The sequence below is a fragment of the Acanthaster planci genome, linkage group LG13 (genome assembly GCF_054643075.1).
Source record: "Acanthaster planci isolate LZ-2023a linkage group LG13, COTS_SCS, whole genome shotgun sequence".
Taxonomy (NCBI): Eukaryota; Metazoa; Echinodermata; class Asteroidea; order Valvatida; family Acanthasteridae; genus Acanthaster; species Acanthaster planci.
Window position 1 is genome coordinate 6,865,471 of NC_141789.1, and position 19,023 is coordinate 6,884,493.

Below are 19,023 nucleotides of genomic sequence, written 5' to 3' on the forward strand. Positions count from 1 at the left end.
AGTGAAGGGACAGTTATGCTTAATGATTCTGTACACGCTAAGCCAATTGACTGATTAACTACAGAGGAGGTTTCTGAGATTTGCTGTAACAATAAATTACTATATCAAACGCTATATCGCCCGTTGACCACTCAAGGAATTCAGTCGAGTTCCGGTTGGTTTTAGGCACCTCGTGTCGGTTCATCCTTTCCCCTGCTTGTACTCGCACCATGCGTTTCGACCCTTCCACCCGCCTCTCACCACGACCTACCCGCCTCCTGCCTCCTGCCTCTCACCTCACTCCGAGGCCTCCTGCCTCACTACCTCCCGCCTAAAACCACCTCATTTGGGGGTTCATTACCGCGCAGGCAAATATGCCCGCAAATGTAGTACAAACTTCTACCAGGGCCACGGGCAGCAGTTTGCAAGCTAGGGAAGTCGACAACTGTCCGTTCACCTTACTGCTGGCGTAAGGGCAATCAAGTTCGTAAGCCCCCTGATCACTCTGGGTGGCACAAGTATAAACCCAATCAGACTGCTATGTCTACGGAGCACGCCAAGCATTCAACACTGGCTACTACGGTTTCTTCTGGGAATTCCTTTCGTCGCCTCAACACCAATTAAGATCTATGTTTTACGAAAATGGTTAGCGGGTTATCCTAAGGCAGCTGATACACAACTGCTGGAGAGGGGTTTCTCACACGGTTTTTCGCTACAATATCACGGCCGCAGACACAGCCGCCAGGCAAATGCCTACTCTCAGCTGCTGCTCACCCTGACACTGTTAAAGAAAAGATACAAAAGGGAACAGACCTTATTAGAATTGCGGGTCCATTCCCAGCCCTGCCATTCCCAACGCTGCAGTGCTCACCCATCGGTTCAGTACCTAAACGGGAACCTAATACATTCAGGCTCATCCACCACCTTTCCTATCCAGAAGGGCGATCAATAAATGATTTATTGATAAGGACAATGCACAGTGCATTATGCCTCATTTGATGAAGCAGTGCATTTAGTGGTGGCAGCAGGACATTGGGCGTGGTTGGCAAAATCGGATATTAAATAGGCTTTTCGATTACTTCCAGTGACCCCTTCAGGTTGTGACCTTTTGAGTTTCACATTCGAGGGCAACTATTATTACAACAAATGCTTGCCTATGGGATGTTCCATTTCGTGTTCCCTTTTTGAGAAATTCAGCACGTTTTTCGACTTCAAAGTGAAGGAGATTGCTGACAGTTCGATGATCACTCGCTACCTTGACGATTTCTTATTCGTCGGACCTAGTTCTTATTCTTGCCAAGCACTCTTGCAGGTATTTGAATCGGTATGCAAAGTGCTTGGCGTGCCCATTGCACAAAAAAGAAGGTCCACTTAAGAAATTAACGTATTTGGGTTTAGAAATCGATGCTCTCGAGAGGCAGGTATGGTGTACAATTTACTACAAACATTTCTCTCTCTCTCTCTCTCGCCTCCCTCCTGGCAACGCAACCAGACGACGCGACGGCTCCCTTGCGTCGTGCCGCGGGGTCGAAACATCACCTTCGTGTCCTTTCGTTTGTACACACACGACGCGTCGCGTCGTGCCGTCGCCCGTGGCGTCGTGCTGTCGTGCGGTGCGTCTTGTCGCGTCGTGCATCGCGTCGCCTGAAGCACGACGCGACGCACGAGATGACGCACGACACCACGCGTGCTGTCGCCCTTTGCTTAATGGTGTTTATAGAGGGCACCTTTACCATTTTCTTTCATTTCCGTCCACCTTTCTTGCAAAGTACATGCAATTCGTTCTTGGTGTTGATTTTTCATTGTTTTTAACCTCATCGTTTCATTAATTGGGCTATTTTTGTCATGTTTTATTGAAAAAACGATGAAAAGAAAAAAAGAAATTCCCAATATGTAGGAACTGCTCTATCAAGATCAAGTGGAAACCGCAAAACCAGAATTTGTTACTTCTTAACTTCCCAGCAATGATATCTTTTCTTTTCTCTCATTTCTGTCAATCGCGCTTCCAAAATACATGCCCTGAGCTGCAGGCATTGATTTTTTTTGGGGGGGGTATTGTTTCATCCATCAAATTTAATTAGTTTTTGGCATATTTTATCCAAAAAAATGAAAACGAGCAAAAATTAAATCTGCGTATGTAGGTGCTCTCACATAATAAATGTAGGCCCAGAATTCGTTACTTTTTAATTCACCCCGCTGATCCTTGTTCGAATGTCCCTCCAATTTCCTTTTAAGACCGTTGATGAAGTTCCCATCTGTGGTATATTTGTAACCTTATAAATATTTCTCCGAGGTCCATGCCAGCAGTTTCCAAGTAGTTCTCCCACTCCTTCAGACAATTTGTCTACAATACAAGCATTTCACAACAGTGCGCCTCCAAGAGATTGCAACGCGTTAATCAATTACAGTGCGTGAAATTTGTCGACCTTTTTCAAACGCGCACTGGGTCGACAGATTTTGCGCACTGTAAATGGTCAACGTGTTGCAAACTCTTGGAGGCGCACTATTGTGAATCGCCCGTATTGTAACACCGTAAATTTGACCACCGTTTTAAGTCGTTACCACCCAGCCTAATGTTAATGTTATTTATTTCCTGGACACATTGCTGATTAGTCGCAAAGCTCTCTCTGATTACATTTGATTAAAAAAAAAGGAACAGCGTTTTTTTCAACAATTCACTCTCAATGAAAACACAAAGGTAGAAAGAATCCACGAAAAAGAACAACAGAATTAAGGCCTGGTACCTATGGCATGTACTGTGCAAGCACGGGCCGGGGGAAGGAAATGAAAGAAAACAGTAAAGGTGCCCTTTATAAACACCATGAAGCTAAGGGCAACAGCACACGACGCCTCCCGTCGTGCGTCGTGTCGTGCTTCGCGCTTCAGGCCACATGATGCACTACACGACACACGACGCGACGGGCGACGGAAGGGTCGACGTTTAGGCAGAAAAAATGCAACTAGGAAAGGACCTAAGACAGCACGACGCAACGGGCGAAGGCACGACGCGACGCGTCGTGTGTGTACAGACGAAATGGCAAAAAAGCGACGGTTCGAACCGACGGCACGACACAAGGGAGCCGTCGTGCCGTAGTGTCGTCTGGGTGCGTCGCCTGGAGGGAGGCAAGAGAGAGAGAAATGTTTGTCGTAAATAGTACACCATACGCACCTTCTGTCGCCCGTTGCGTCGTACAGCCGTGCGTCGCGTCGTGCATTGCGACACCTATTACGTCGCCTGAAGCACGACGCGACGCACGACGCGACATGTGCTGTCGCCCTTTGCCCCATGGTGTTTATAGAGGGCGCCTTTACTGTTTTCTTTCATTTCAGTGCCCCGTGCTTGCAAATACATGCTGTTTGCTCTTCGTGTTGATTGTTTCTTGTTTTTGTCTCATCCATTCATCGATTGGGATTAATTTTTGTCATATTTTAATTAGAAAATAAAAATAAGTAAAAAGAAAACCCACATATGTAGGAACTGCTCTCTCACAATAAGTGGAAACCCAGAATTCGTCACGCTTTAAACCCAGCCAATGATTTCTTTTCAATACCGTCAATGAATTTCCCTTTTGTGGTAGATTTGTAACCTTACAGATACCGGTATTTCTCTGTGGTTCATCCTGGGAATTTTAAGTACTCCCAGCTCTCCAGACAATTTGTCTACAATTGTACGGCCGCAAGTTTGACTGTGGGTTTAGGAAGTTATCACCGAGCCTGCTCCATAATACCATCAGAATATTCCGTCTTTTTTTCCTGAAGTTTTCCTTCAGGTCAGTCTTCCTCGTTAGCTTCATCAGCACCACATTTTCAATGATATCAGTTGGTGTTTCTGAATAAAACATTGTAAAGACGCTATTATCATTGTGGCCGTGTCTTTTTCAACAACTCTGTTTGGCCACATACATAAATTCTCCTCAGATTTGCATGTTACACTAGCAAGCACGTAATAATGATTGATGTATTTTAACTTGAAATGGATCTAGAAATATTGTAGCGGGCAATTATGACACATTCTTACATCATTTATTTGTTTACTAGTTTTATTTATTATCAACCAACCAGTGGGAATTAAGTCTCGCTTCCAGAATCCAGTGCGTTTCCAAAAGACCTTTTTTTCAAGGGACATTAATGATTACATCTTGCTCTCTTTTAACGCAGATCTTGCTAACAATGAATGGGGTGAAGTGTTTGATGAACAAGACACTGATTCTGCCTGTAACCTGCTTCTCTCAACGTTCTCTTCCCTCTATAACCACTGTGATGACATCCTGGGACAGACATAAGAAAGACACAGTGTCCAGACGCTCAGCTTGTGCTTTATTCCTGCTACATGTTCATGGCTGACATTGACAATACGGTATACAGAAGGTACAGGTCAGAGGTCATTCGTAGTCTCATTACATCCACCTTTTGAGAATATACACTGGTGGTAATAAAAGTGGAAAGTGCATACAAAATGTACAGGTAGTTGTATGGTCAGCAGTGAAATATGAGTTGATTCATTGACACTATTATCTTTGGCTCTAATCCAAATCTTAAACAATATGTGCATGCAACAAGACAGCGTAACTTTTATGCAGGTATGAACGCCTCAGGAATAATTAAACTTGGTCACTTAACATAGCTGTTTCCCAAAATGCTTGGTTATGTAATTATCTAAGGTAAACCAAAATAAAACATGAATATAAAAGCAAACTAGTATGTTTCATGCAGCGTGACTTGTTGGTTCAGCCAATAAGACTCTATACTACATGGGGTTTGATAGAACAACATGTCCAATAAAACTTTATGAACAATATGGTCAATGTTGAGACTCTCGTTTCGTGAGTGAAACAGTTCTATGTCTCTATCAGTTTCTATCTGCGGTTTCTTAACTACACGCCCACTCCAGGTACGGTACGGCACAGTTTTGGGGTTGTTCGACAAGTTCTTGTCTCCTTCATGGTGCTGGTCTGGAGTAGACTGGTTAGTTATCTCCTGTTGGGGTTTAGGGGTCTGTACAAGGGGTCAGCGAATCGAAGGTTTTTTTTCTTCGGTTCAATATCGCGAATGTGTGTTCTATTGCGGCGAAGGGATTGGCCATCGTGCATTTGAACCATGTACGATCTCGGCTCCTGACAAGTGTCAGTAACGAATGCAGGTGTCCACCTACAGGAATGGTGGTCTCGAACTATGACAGACTGTCCAGGTACCAGTGTAAGCAGTGTATGCACACCGGTGTCCTCATGGTACTTCTTCTGTTTGGCTTGACGCTCAACCAACCGTTCGTGGACAGTCTCTTTGTAATACCTCGCATTACGGATCTTCGAAGGAAGGTTGTCACGGAGCTTGCGGCCATATAGTACCTCTGCAGGGGAGGGAAGGGCGTTATCGATCGGTGTTGTACGCAGACAAAGAAGTGCAAGGTAAGTGTCCATGTTAGACTGCGTAGCCTTTGTCAAGGTCAATTTCACCGTTTGTATCATCCGCCGCCAATTAACCCATTGCTCTGTGGGTATCGAGGGCTGGAGGTGACATGGTCAAAAACCCAGTCACTGGCGAACTGGCAGTACTTGCGACTAACATATTGGGGACCAATGTCACTAACGACTGTCACTGGAATACCGTGCTCGCTGAAGATTTGTTTCGTTAGAGTGACAACTGCTGCGCTAGTGCACTGCCCATGGAGTCGACGGATAAATGTGTTCTCAGAGTAATAGTCCGCGACAATGACATATTCAGCATTTTTGAAATGAAAGAGGTCTGTCGCGAAAGTCTACCATGATCGTTGAGGAACGGAATGGGGCAAGAGCGGTTCAGGGGGCTGTTTCCGCTGGTGCGTCTGGCACACAGGGCATCTCCCGATCAACTGTTCAATGTCCTTGTTGATTCCTGGCCAATGCACGCACGCTTTAGCTCTCAGCTGGCATTTAGTAACACCTTGATGTGAAGCGTGTATTCTCTCAAGAACGTCACTTTGCAGCGACTCAGGAATGACGATTCTGTCGCCCTTGATGACTAGGCCATCATCAACAGACAGTTCATCCCGGCGACATGACCAGAAGTGGCGAAGGCATTTTGGCAAGTCTTTTGCATTCTCTGGCCATCCAACTATGATTATCTCTGCCAGTGGTCGGAGGGTGGAATCGCTTGCAGTCTCCTGCTTCAGTTGAGAAAGTCTTGCTCGCGAAAACTGTAACAGGGCGGCTCAGAGTCCCTTGGAGGATGCGTCTACTTGTACCACTGTTGGTTTGTGAGGGTTGAAGTAAAGTAAGTGTACATTCTGCAGTGATCAGTGACTTCACGTTGTCGAATGTCTTCTGATGCGATTCATGTCATTGCCAATCACTATCCTTGCGGAGCAATGCGCGAAGAGTGTCAGTGTGGTCAGCTAGCCGGGGAACAAATGATGCAAGGTACTGCACGAAACCGAGGAATTGTTGGAGCTCATTGACAGTGCAGGGGGCGGGCAGTGCATGTTTGTCCTGGACCTTGTCTGGGTCCGGGTGCACGCCCGATGTGTCGTAGAGGCCACCGAAGAACTTGATGCACGTCCCATTTGCCAAGATTGAAGATCAGACCATATTTGCGGGCAACATGCATGAGATTGTGCAAATGTTTGTCATGGTCTTCAACTGTCGCCCCGAACACTGCGACGTCGTCTGCGATCCCAAGAGTGCCAGGGCACTGTTCCAATATCATGTCCATTTTCTCCTGGAAGATATCTTGGGAGACCTTGAGGCCAAAAGGCAAACGGGGAAAACGATATCGCCCAAATGGTGAGTTGAAAGTCGTTAAAAGACTGGATTCCTCATCCAGCACAATGCCCCAGTACCAATATCGTGCATCAAGTTTGCTGAATATTTTCGCGCCATTGAACTGGTGGGTTATCTCCTCGAGAGTTGGAGTCTTGTGGTAGGTGCGTTTGGACGCCTTGTTCGGTGCCTGTGGGTCAAGGCACACTCGGAGACTGCCATTATCTGTCCTGCTGAATGCCAGCGACGAGACCCGGTCAGTGGGTTCCGTCACTTTAGCAATGACATCCAGACTTTCCATTCTGTCCAGTTCAGCTTTCAGCTCCTCCTTAATTTGGATGGGGTACTTGCGCGGAGGTTGCACGACCAGACACGCATTGTCCTTGAGTTCGATATGGTACTCACCGGGAAACCGTCCAATCCCAGTGAAGCGATCAGGGTACAGTTTGCGAAGGTCGTCCTTAGTGCAATGGGTGTATTCCGTCCATGTCTCGATTGTAGGGAGGCATCACCATCTGCCAGCTTTCCGCTGCGCGGTGGTACCTCGCGAACTGCACAATGGAGCGTAATGAGATGAAGTGCTCGCGACGTTGGAAGTCCAAGGATTGCAGGACCGTCGGTATCAGCCACAAAGAACGTTGCATCCACCCAGTCCGCGTCACCGTAACAGCAATAAAGCTTGATGCAACCGTATTGGTGGATGCGCGTACCATTGTAAGCGACAAGGAGCGTACCATGTGGGGTAATAGAGCCAGGTTTAGGGAACCCATCAGCGTCGAGTAGCTGTGGAAACATACGTCGAAATGTGCGAAGGGGTAGGATATTCCCTTGCGCACCTGTGTCCACCTTCACTTTGAGCGTATGCGATCCTGGACGATGCTTTAACTCAATGTCAAGTGACGCGAAAAGTTCATCGCGGGTGTCAGATCCACATTCACCGCCTTCGTGCTGGATGCGAATAGTATCGAACGAAATGCTCTCAAACTGGTTCTGTGCCGCTAAAACTTCGTGCTCAACAGCGTCAACCTCCTTTGACTGGCGTGACTGAGAGAGCGATGGTCGACGGCCGCGTCTGGGGGAGTACGAACCTCTCGTGCGTGAACGTGACTTGTGTTTCGGGCGAGGTTTTGAGCCTGAGCTGAAGACACATGTGCTGCCAATGTCCTTGTTTGTCACAGCCATTGCACTACGTATCATATGCAGGGCACTTGTCACGTGGTCTGTACGGGTGCTGTCCACCACAGGTCTTGCAATGTCCACGCGTTTTGACGGCATCCACATTGGCTTTTCCAATATGGCTCAACTGAGCCATGTGTCTGACACTGGCTTCATGCATCCGGCAAATGTCCAAGGCATCCTTCAATTGCAATGTATCATCCTTCTGCAAAAGCTTCTTTTGCGCATCAGGATATTTCACACCAGAGATTAACACCTCAATGATTCTCTCACTGAGTGCTGCGTCATTTGCGAACTGACAATTCATGGCTTTAGATTTGCAGCGTGTATAGAACTCATCAACGCTCTCAGTGTCGAGTTGCACAAATCGCTGGAATTCCAAACGATGGATGCGAAAATTTTCCTTGGGCTCTATCTGCTTGGAAAATCTGTCCCAATTGTTCTGAGGGTTTCTGAGTTCATCCTCTGTCAGGCCCCATGTGTTGAACATGCGTAGGCCCTCCTTGCCTGACCATAATATAATGTAGTTGTGCTGGTCAGCATCTGCAATATTATGTACATTCAACCACATAGAGGCCGTTTGTTTGAAATCCTTATAGGCCTGCGGTCTATCTGCACTGTCCCAGTCCATTGTCGGATGCGGTATTGCATGACTAAAATTAGACTCCGCCATGTTATTTGTATATGTAGGCGACTGGTGCTTACCTCAGCGTGACACACGTTGCACTCGTATGTGTAGCGATGCACAGATGTAATATTATCATTGCCTGTCAGCGATGTAATGTAACTCATAGCGCGTACGAATTTATGGTACCATAACCTTAAGGAGAACTGGAGAAAGCCATCCATGATTTAGTCTTCGTATGTTACATTACATGTATCTTGGGTTTAATAAAGGTGAATATTACCCTTCGTTGCACCGTTCTTTGAACGTCGGGCAATTACAATTAGGGGTAGCACTCATGCAGTAGGTTTAATTAAGCCCTGTGTTGTTCACACCTTTTTAATGACGGCCAAATGGTAATGTGTTCGGAGCAGAAGTGGGCTTAAGCCCTGTATGGTTCATACCCTTTTAATGACGGCCAAATGGCAACGTGCTTTGAACGTAGGGTAATTGCAATTAGAATTGGCAGTCGGCTTAAGCCCTGTATTGTTCATACCCATTTATTGACGGCGAAATGGCGACATGTTAGGAGTAGCAGCCGGTTTAAGCCCTGTATTGTTTATACCCTTTTAATGACGGCCAAATGGCACCGTGATTTGAACGTAGGGTGATTGCAATTAGGAGTAGCAGTCGGCTTAAGTCCTGTATTGTTCATACCCTTTGAATGACGGCGAAATGGCGCCAAACTTTGAACGTAGGGCGATTACAAAGAGAGTATTAAGAAAGCATATTATACATGTATTTTCGTATGGTTGAACGGGGCAGTGAATTAGTACGAAAATTAGGTCTTAAGAATATTACTCCGCTGCGCGGAGAGTTATGGTTGTGAGAGGTAAATGCCGGATATATAAGGCGTCGTGTAAGCGTGAATTGCCATCTGCATACCGACAGACGATTACATTCTCGTTTATCATCAGTCAGTCGATCCACTCAATCATGGAATCCAATACGGGCAACGCAGAACGACTCCTTATGACGTTCCAAAGCACGACAAGCGAACTACAGAACACGATAAAGGAGTCGTGCGCTGTACTACGCGCGGAGATGCAACAATGCCAACAAGACTCCTAGCTATCGAAGATCAAAACGGCAACAACTACAAAATGGAAGAGAGAAGGCAATCACAAGTAATTCAACTTCAACAAAGATCTTATGGAAATCCTCGCTAAATCTCAACAAGCAATCAAAGCAGGAGACATTAGCTCGGTCTCCAGTCTCATAGATTCCGCCACTAAGAAACTTGCAAATAGACAGAAGCTCATTAGGCTTGCAGATACGAGCGAAGGTGGTCAAGTAGGGAGACCGTCAAGCAGTGTGAGATTAACGATCTCGCCTCCGAATTCCGAGGACGAAAAACGAATCAACCGTGCTGAGTCAAGAGCCCTAAAGAAGATTAAAGCCAAATCTCAGAGAGGAAGCAATCGTTTTCGTCCCTACAGTGCCGATACATCACGTCCCAGTTCAACCACGTATATCATACATCAGTTCTAATCCAGGCGTCTTCTACAGACACGCCGCTTTTTCAGCATACGGAAAACAAGCAAGACCAGAAGCATGCTTTGCATGTGGATCAGCGGAACATTGGAGGAAAGAGTGCCCCCTCAACCAGGCAAGACTACCGCGCCCCATACTTGTGTCACCTCAGCGAAAGATGTCAGAACCCACTAGACCAGGGCAAAATTTAACAGTGCAGACGTCCTGCAAAGACAAGATAATGCAAGATTAGTACGTGTATTCAGAATTTGTTTTTATACACCATTAAGAGTTTGAACTTGAGCAAGGTGATGTTGCAAAACGAGTCAAAGGAAATCTCCGCAGGAATATTGCATTTTGGCAAAATAATTGTGATAACACATTTATATTAGACGTCATAAATACAGGATATAAATTGCCAGTTAAACTTTTCCAGTTCCATCCGTCAAAGCAAACAACTGCTCTGCTATGACATATTCCCAATTCCTATCAGAATCGATGTTACAGTTTTTGAATGAAGGCAGAATCATCCTATGCAATGACAAACCAAAAGTTATTAGTCCACTGTCAGTCTCAATTCAGGCCAACGGGAAAAAGAGGCTCATTTTAGACCTGAGACTAGTTAACTTACATGTTTGGAAACTGTTGCAGCAGTGCCGAGTTTTCACGGCCGTCTCGTGAGGGCGCGCTTCATAAAAAGGCCACGCTTAGCGCTAGCGCCTCGGTGTATACAAGTTAACAGAATTCAGAACAGGGTTTCAAATCAGCAATCATCATACATCCTAGGGGGTTCAGAAGTATTCAGTTGGGTAAGTTATCATTTGAAATCTTTATTCAGTCAAGGCCATTTTCAAGCAAATAATGGAGCCGTTTATATGGGTTATTTATCTAAAATTTACTATGGGTTATTACGCACAAATCATTGCTGGAATACCAACTCATCTCCTGGCGTGCCTTTTCATTCTATTTAGATTGAAGTCATTAGGAGAGTGTAATGTTAAAAAGATCTTTATTAAACGTGCTGTTAATTATCTTTGTTTTCTCTTTACTTGAAGCTCACATATATTCAAGGGAGGGACAGCAACTACATACCGGGAGGGTTTTTTCTTGAATTTCTTCTTAAATGCAATAAACCAGATTGCCAACTAAACTTGGAAAATAGTCTACAGAAAATTGGTCCTTCGAGCCGGATGACATCCAGCTAACTAAGAACTGTCAAGTTCAACATGTCTGCCACTACTGAAACCCAAGCTGAAGAAACCCTACATGTTCGTCGGGGGCGTTATCCGCCACATGTTCCGGATCCCCAGGGACATTATCCACATGTACCAGAAGACCAAGAGCATTATCCGCCACATGTTCCAGAAACCCAAGGGCGTTATCCGCGACATGTTCCCGAGGCCCATGACCACCATGTCATACAGCCTTCAAGTTTTCCTCATCAACCAAGTGTTTCTCTGCCCAGGCAACCTGCGGATGCTGATGTGCCCGATACAGGACGACCTCCCTCCATGTACAGCGGGACCTCACGCAACTCCTCAGCAAGATCATCCAAGTCAAAGATCACAAGACGTCTTGCTGAACAGGAATCACGCAGGAAACTGGAGGAGCTCAGGAGGAAGGCGGAAGAGGAAAGAGCGAAAGTCCAGTTCCAAGCCAAGCAGATGGAAATTCAAATCAACTCAGATTTGAGGCGGGCACAGATAGAACTAGAAACTGAGAGACTGAGACATGAAATTGATGTAATTTATCAGGAAGAAAAAGACCAAACAAACGTGGGTGGTCACTTACCAGGGCAGGTGGAGTCAGTTAAAGATAGAACCTTTGCTTGGGTAAATGAAGGGGTAAGTACTTCTGAGCCCTCTGTTTCCATGTTGGCTGATATTGGTATGAATACCTCTGTCAATCTTAACGCGCGCATGCCCGAGCCTGTACCGTTAATGCAGCACAGCATGGCCATCCCCATGACAAGTGTTAACCCTCGTGAGGCAGCAAGTCAACACACTTCACATGTCATGTCAAGCGCATACGTTTCGCACGGGGCGGCAAGCACCTACCTTCCTGGGCCAGCAAGCGTGCACATTTCGCATGTCATGTCAGGTGCATACATTTCACACGGGGCAGCGAGCACTCATCCTCCTGGGGTAATAAATGCGCCGGTTTCGTGTGTTATGGCAGACTCGTATGTTTCACACCAGGCAGCAGGCGTACAAGTGGCCAGTTTCTCGCCACAAGTCTTTAACCCAAATGCCTCCGTATTTCTTCCTAACACCGTGTTAGTTCAGTCTTTGCCCACAGTTCGTTTGTTCAGTGACATGCCAGTTTCCAAGTTCTCACCAACCAGTGGTGCATCCGCCATGGAAAGAGTGGGCAGTCAATCCCCAACCCAGCATGGTGCCCCCAGGCAGCAGTCCACCAAGAATGGCAAGGTTCCAGAGCCATCGACCTCAAGAGAGGACACAGACACTTTCAGTGGTGAAGAACAGGGCGAATCAAGTTCCTCCAATGGTGACGACCCATCAGAGAGTGATAAAGGTAGCAAACATTCACACTGTTCTAAGGGATCTTCCAAGGCTAAGGACAAATCCCCAACTCCTGCTGCCAAAGCCAGTAAAGGCCCTGTGACGACTTTCGCAGGCCCGTTTGGCTATGGCTTTGGAATTTGGGATAGCCTCCCCAAGTTGGACATCCCTAAGTTCGACAGTGAGCATGATGTTAGGCGTGAGGTCAAAATACAGACGGTTTAGAAACAGTTCAACGGTAGGTGTTAATCCCTCTTCATTCCGTTCCTCACTCGGAGTGGGACAGCTCAACGGTTTGAAAAGAACCGTCTGCCCTGGACTGTCCAGCTTTACAGGCAACCTTGACAACAATGGAGTTTGTGGCTTATACTACCCCAGCGGTGTACTATATATCCTATTGAAGGAGAACTTCAAAGGGCCCGGTCAGCCCTCCTTGGTTGGCCAAAGGATTAGTGGTTAACACCCTGCGATGCAGACTAGAGCCAAATAAACTGCATTCTAGGCTACAGACGCTGCTCCATCCAGCCTCATACACAAAACCCTTGAATGGGTAATTCATGACAAAAGACATCTTCAAAAGACTAATGTCCGTCTTTAAGTGCTTTTGAAACTGGAAAAAAAAAAACTTTATTTGCTCGCGGGAAATCTTACCGTCTGATTAATCGTCTCTGTAGAGACATAGACACAATTTGAATTTAGTTTGAACTTCATTCAGGTTCACAAATATTCTTTGAAGGTACATGTACAAGTCAAACTCCGCATCAATTTATGTTTGTTGTTTTTAATTTACTGTGCATTAAAGTTTGAGACGTAAAGTCAAGCACCAGATGTAAATCCCGACATGGTTTGTTTTCCAACACGAATTTTTTGAAGCCACTAAGTATAAAAAGAGTACAGAAAACCTTACAATATATATTCATGTACATGCATTGGCTGTACATGTATTAAATGTAATACATGTATTAAAGTGAACTTCTTCTAAGTTTACCTAGTTTAAGGAAAAGAAAATGGCACGCTTTGCAATTTCTAATTTTCCACAATAATCTCATTAGTAGGCCTAACCAGTTATTCTTGTTTACATTAATGGAGCTGCTTTGTAGTTGTTGAATTTCCAGACTGACACTATAAAGACAAATTAGTGTATTAAATAGGCTTCCAAGCGAATCTTCTTACAACATACATATAACCATGTAGTAATAAAGTGTAAATGTTTGGAAATGTTCAAATGCCATCTTTAACACTGCATGGGAATGTGCTTTACTCTAACAATTATTTTAATGTCCTGGGTATTGCTACACGGAGTCTACATAATGATTTCAAGTACCTGTACTACATGTATGTTTCCGAATACTCATCTCATACCGGGCCCGTTTGCAGCATTGATTGAGTGCTTCTACTGTTTTGCAACAGTTGTCCGTGTACCAGTCTGTAAAAGCTGGGAACTGCAATTTTGCCTGATGAAATATGCTCTGAATGAGGCTTCGGTCTATTTGAGGAATCTTGCACTTTTTATTGTTCTCATCTCTGGAGTTGCCTGTCACATTCATGGTGGCCAGTTCGTTCTTCGGAATCTCTCGTTTGAGGATGTTCACACATAAGAGTCTTCCTTTTTCGTTGTCCGTTGATGATTTCCTCTGCTGTACCTCTTTCAAAATGGCTTTGTAGTCGTCAACCGAACGCTTCATGGCCTCGTTTCCTCCAAGAAGATACGTGCCGTCGTCAGGACCGCTCACGATGGAAGGGATCAAGGTACACGACGGTGTTTTGCAGGATGGTGCTGGGTGATTCTCGGGACCCTGGCCTACTTGAGGAGCTGTGCCATTGACGGGAGACAGGTTTTTCCCGGTGGGGAGGGTAGCACGCAGAGGTGTACGGGTTGCTGCATTGCCAGGTGTCTGAAACAACGCCCGAGGCCGATTTTCTGCGACGGGCTGGTGCCGATGAGCTCGTGGAGTCTCCTCTTCACGTGCGTTGGCAGCTTTACCGCCGTTTTCCTTGAGGAGGAGCACCTTCATCAGCTCTCTGAGACGGTTTTGGTTTTGCTCCATCCGTTCTTGCCTCTCTTGCATCGCCGCCATTCTGGACTGGATATCCCCAAGGATATCGAGGATGAGTTCCAGGGTTTGATCCTGGTGACTCATTCCCCGGAACATATCCTTGACCTTGTCTTGATGGGCCGACAGCATCTGCCTTCTCAATCCAGCCAGCGCAACATCATCGTCCGAGTCGTCACTTTCATAGTTGTTCATCCCTGATGAAGTTAGAAAAATCATTTTGCTCATTTTCCGCATTGAGGTCAAGCGGTCTCAAAGTTAATTTGCTGCCAGTAGCTTCAACTATATATTGAAAGTTTTGTTACAGTTTTTTTTCAAATGAAATCAGAATAGAATTGCTATAATTTTGTACGTTCAGAACACATTGTCTAATTTCCAAGAGTGGTGAATTAGTGCAAATTACCTACCAAACAAAGAGTAATAGAAACCAATTCTAGTGAAATTTCCATGTCAAATAACTAAGGTCAGGTGTGACAATTAAGGACACGAAAATCTCACACTTTTGGACCCTGTTTTCTAGAATTACCCACATAAAAAATTGAAGTACTCTTACGCTTATTTCTGTCTTTGCTTCTCGTGCTGCAGTCAGTAGTGTGACAGGCTTCTTTGTCCATCGTCGCAGATTTCAATATTTCAGTTTTGCTTCTCAGCAGGGAGTGTGGCACATGTAAGTGTTGTCATCAAGGAACAAATGTGTCATTGGCTTTCTTTCAGGCTGATAGGCATTGATGCGTGTAGCGAGTTTAATAGACGCCCTCCCTTTAATCCGTTTAAATGGATTAAGGGGAGAGCTTCCACTCTTTCTGAAATCAGCAAGTGTGCTCACCCCATAAAGGCGATAAACGAAAACTGCACATTTCAGTCTGTGAAAGATGGAGAACTTGAGTCCCTTGCGATACGATCCTGAAGTGTTTTTAAGCCCAATTAATAGTGAAGTGAGTATCTCACCACTAAAGCCGGAGCTTCTCAGCCCTGAGGTTTCAAGGTTCCGGGCATCAAGGAAACGGCTCTTCAGCGGAGCTACATCGGAGGCTCGAGGTACCTTGCCTAAAAAACGTGGCAGAAAACCTTATCATAAAAAATTCGATGTGCTGGTGCCAACAGTCGAGGCAGCCCTTTTAGATCACGGGTTTGCAGCTCATAGGAGGAGATCTGAGACCTGGTCATCGGTGGGTGTGTCGGCCAAGAAATTACGGGACGAGCTTGTAAAACAACTTCCAGCACTTCCAGCAGGTATTTCCACCAGCACAGTTAAACGGCTGTTTGTTGCTCCAAATCGAAATCATAAGGCATCCAGTTTTTATCATGGCGTCATTGATGCCAAAGTTGGTGTAAAGAGAAATGACATAAGAAAAAGCCACGACGCATCTCACTTCTGCCGTGCAACTGTCAGCTACGCCTTGGAGATGGCCGCTTGCTTCGACGATGAGGTTACAGTTTGGTCAGTGGACGATAAAAACAAACTACTTGTTGGAGGTGGGCCATGCGTTGACAGGAGGATGGCGTTCAAGTCCTACTTCATGAAGGGAGACATGGTACATTACCCAGACCACAACTTTGCTACTGGGTACAAGATCATACCAAGTGGTTATATGGAACTGCGCAATAAGTCACCCTCATCCAAACACCAGAATCAGCGATCAAGGTCCCTCAGCCCGGTAAAAACACAGACAACATCTCATCGTTCTTCCCACGAAGACCCACTTCCACTCCGACGCCGCGCTTCGTCCACGTACCGGCTGGACAAGTTTGGGCGTCGCCATCTCATCTATCCGAGAACCGGTCCTTTAACGATATGTCTGAGGGGAAACAAGTTTCATAAAGCTTCCGTTTACAACCATCACACGGACTTGACGCCTCTACTTCGTAGTGTCTGCAGAAAGGGAAATAAAAATGCAGCAATAATTGTGTGCGATAATGGTCCAGACTGGAAAAGGAATAGCCTGAAAGTTGTAATGATGATGGGCAGACTTTGGCGGGATCTTGAACTTGACTATTTGAATGTTGTCAGCTACTCTCCAGGAGACAGTCGATATAATATGATTGAGCACGGTTGGGCTCCCGTGACGATGTGGTTAACAGGTCTTCAGCTAATGTCCACATTTCCGGGTGAGGAGAAAACTCCAGACGAACAGAGAAACCTGTCCAAAGAAGAAAGGCGACACAAGGAGGCTGTTGTCCTTGACATCGCAATCAGCGAGGTAGAGCGATGTCTCAGAGGGAGAACGTATGATTCTTTTGAAGTTTCACCCGTTGCAGTCCCTTCCTTATCGTCACATATCTACAACGATGAATCAAGCATTGATGAACTGAACGACGCGAGCAAGAAGAAAATCAACAGCTCTGCTTCACTCACCGCTCTCGTCGATGAGTACCTATTCCTCTCCAACCATTCAATACAACGATCATATCAGCTAGAATTCATCAAATGCTCAGACAAGACGTGTCATCATTGTTTCAAAAAACCCATACGGGCACGGGCACTTATGACCTTTCTAAGAGAATTCAGCAACAGCTGTTCCTTCACTCCTCAACTATCAGACACAATTCCAGGACACTTCCAAACTTGGCTAGAAATGGCAACACTGGCAACAACGGGGAAACTCAAGAAATCTGATTTGGACGACGGCCTGAGCTCCACTTTTTCAGGGGAAGATCGTCGATGTAAGCGTGGCTGCAGAAAGGTGTTCCAGACCAAAGCTGACAAGGAACGTCATGACAGGCTCCTGCACTAAGTGAAATTAAACCAAAAACAAACGGCTCTTTTCAGAGCCACACATCCAAAAAGAGATAATCTGATGCAGTCTGTGTCACAGGAGGAACCAATAAAGAAAAAAGAAAACCATTATTTTGTGTGTTGTCTTTATTTTCCGGTTATTATATAACAGATAAATACATCTTTACCGCACCATTTAATGAATATTTTAAAATCTGTAAAAAAAAACTTGAAACATCATATAGGGAAGAAAACTTGAGGAATGTATTTTTAAAAAATCAATCAATCTGAACTCAGTATTGATGCATAAGCCAAAATAACATATTTCTTATTAATATAATTAATGGGCATAATCTTAAATTCATCCTTTACATGCATGCATTTAATATAAACAAACAATTAAAATCACAATAATCTTTTGGATTTGACTTCTGTGGAAAAGGCAGAGTATTAGCCTGCAACCCTCAATGATCGTATGAAAGAGGCAAAAAAATAAAACCATAAACTGACAGATCACACAGAATTTAGACAGCTTGGAGTTTTTTTCTGTTGGCAGCAGTTGGGAAACAAATTTGTTAAGGCAAAATGTCCACAACCAGCAAACTGTCAAGATAATTGCCCCCTTTCCTGCATTGCGTTTCAAGTTAATTCCTATAGAATTATTAAGTTGATCATTGAAGAAAAACATACAACACAGTTGGGGGATTCTTGCGACCAGGCTGCTATTTTCATCGTGAAGAGTACGCGCAGAGAAAAAAATGAAATGCAAACGACTCAACCTGAAATCAACGTGATGTCTTCATGCCGCGGACACATGTTGAGTTGACTAATACAAAATGAGTCCACTCGTTTTTCTATTCCTCGTTGTTTTTAAGGTGATCAAGGATAAAATGCGGTGTGTAGACGTAATTTACAGCTCTGGAATCTTATCTTGAAGCCAAAACGAAAACAAAGTGCAACGTGCGCACATGTACTATTGACTCGAAGAAAAAAGCAGGTGCAGCCGACGCGTGAAGTGGAAAGTGCATAGTAGACGTACCGTATTCGCGGCGCCCCAAATTTCAGTCATATTCCCCAACGTAGTGTATTATTGGAAAACGTTGAATTCAACGAACCAGACTTTATTCTACGATTAAATTCCGCCCCCCCCCCAATCACCTGGTACCATGCCACTAAAAGTTTAACATTTATACTGTACGTTCAAGAACACGACCGAAATTGGGGACGCCGCGAATACAGTCTGTTCGCGTACATGTCTTCCTCGATCCTACACATGAAAACCTGCCGGTGCTTACCGCTGAGTCCCTGCTTGCGCAAGGAGCAAAAAAGAGAAAAGGTTGTATCAATAACTGCACGGCGAAAAGAACACACTCTCAAGTACGATTCGTGTAGATTTCGAGTAAGTATGATCGATTCTGCAGCTACACAATAGGGTGTGTGTTTGACTCTTGATACCGAGAAAAAAATAATACTACGATAACAGGGTATCAAGACATGAAAAAAACGGGTCTGCAAACCGACAGCATGGATATTTCGCATTTTATAAACGATGTAACTATTCAATATTGTCAGAAAATTAAAACAGCCTACAAATCCTGGTGACTGTGGAGCAATTGGAATGACTCATCCACCAGACCGCAGAAGCCCATAATCCGATAAGCTGTCCATTGTTTACTGGGAGCAGTTTGTCGCTGGGAGCACTCGA

General features: G+C 45.1%; 1 protein-coding gene across 1 annotated transcript; it reads left to right on the forward strand.

Annotated features, from left to right (window-relative positions):
• Positions 1-15,470: 15,470 nt before the first annotated feature.
• Positions 15,471-17,337, forward strand: LOC147796951 (uncharacterized). The gene has a single exon (XM_087144915.1). It carries the CDS (start codon positions 15,475-15,477, stop codon positions 17,335-17,337), a length of 1,863 nt encoding a protein of 620 aa, XP_087001041.1. The 5' UTR covers positions 15,471-15,474.
• The last annotated feature ends 1,686 nt before the right edge of the window (positions 17,338-19,023 follow it).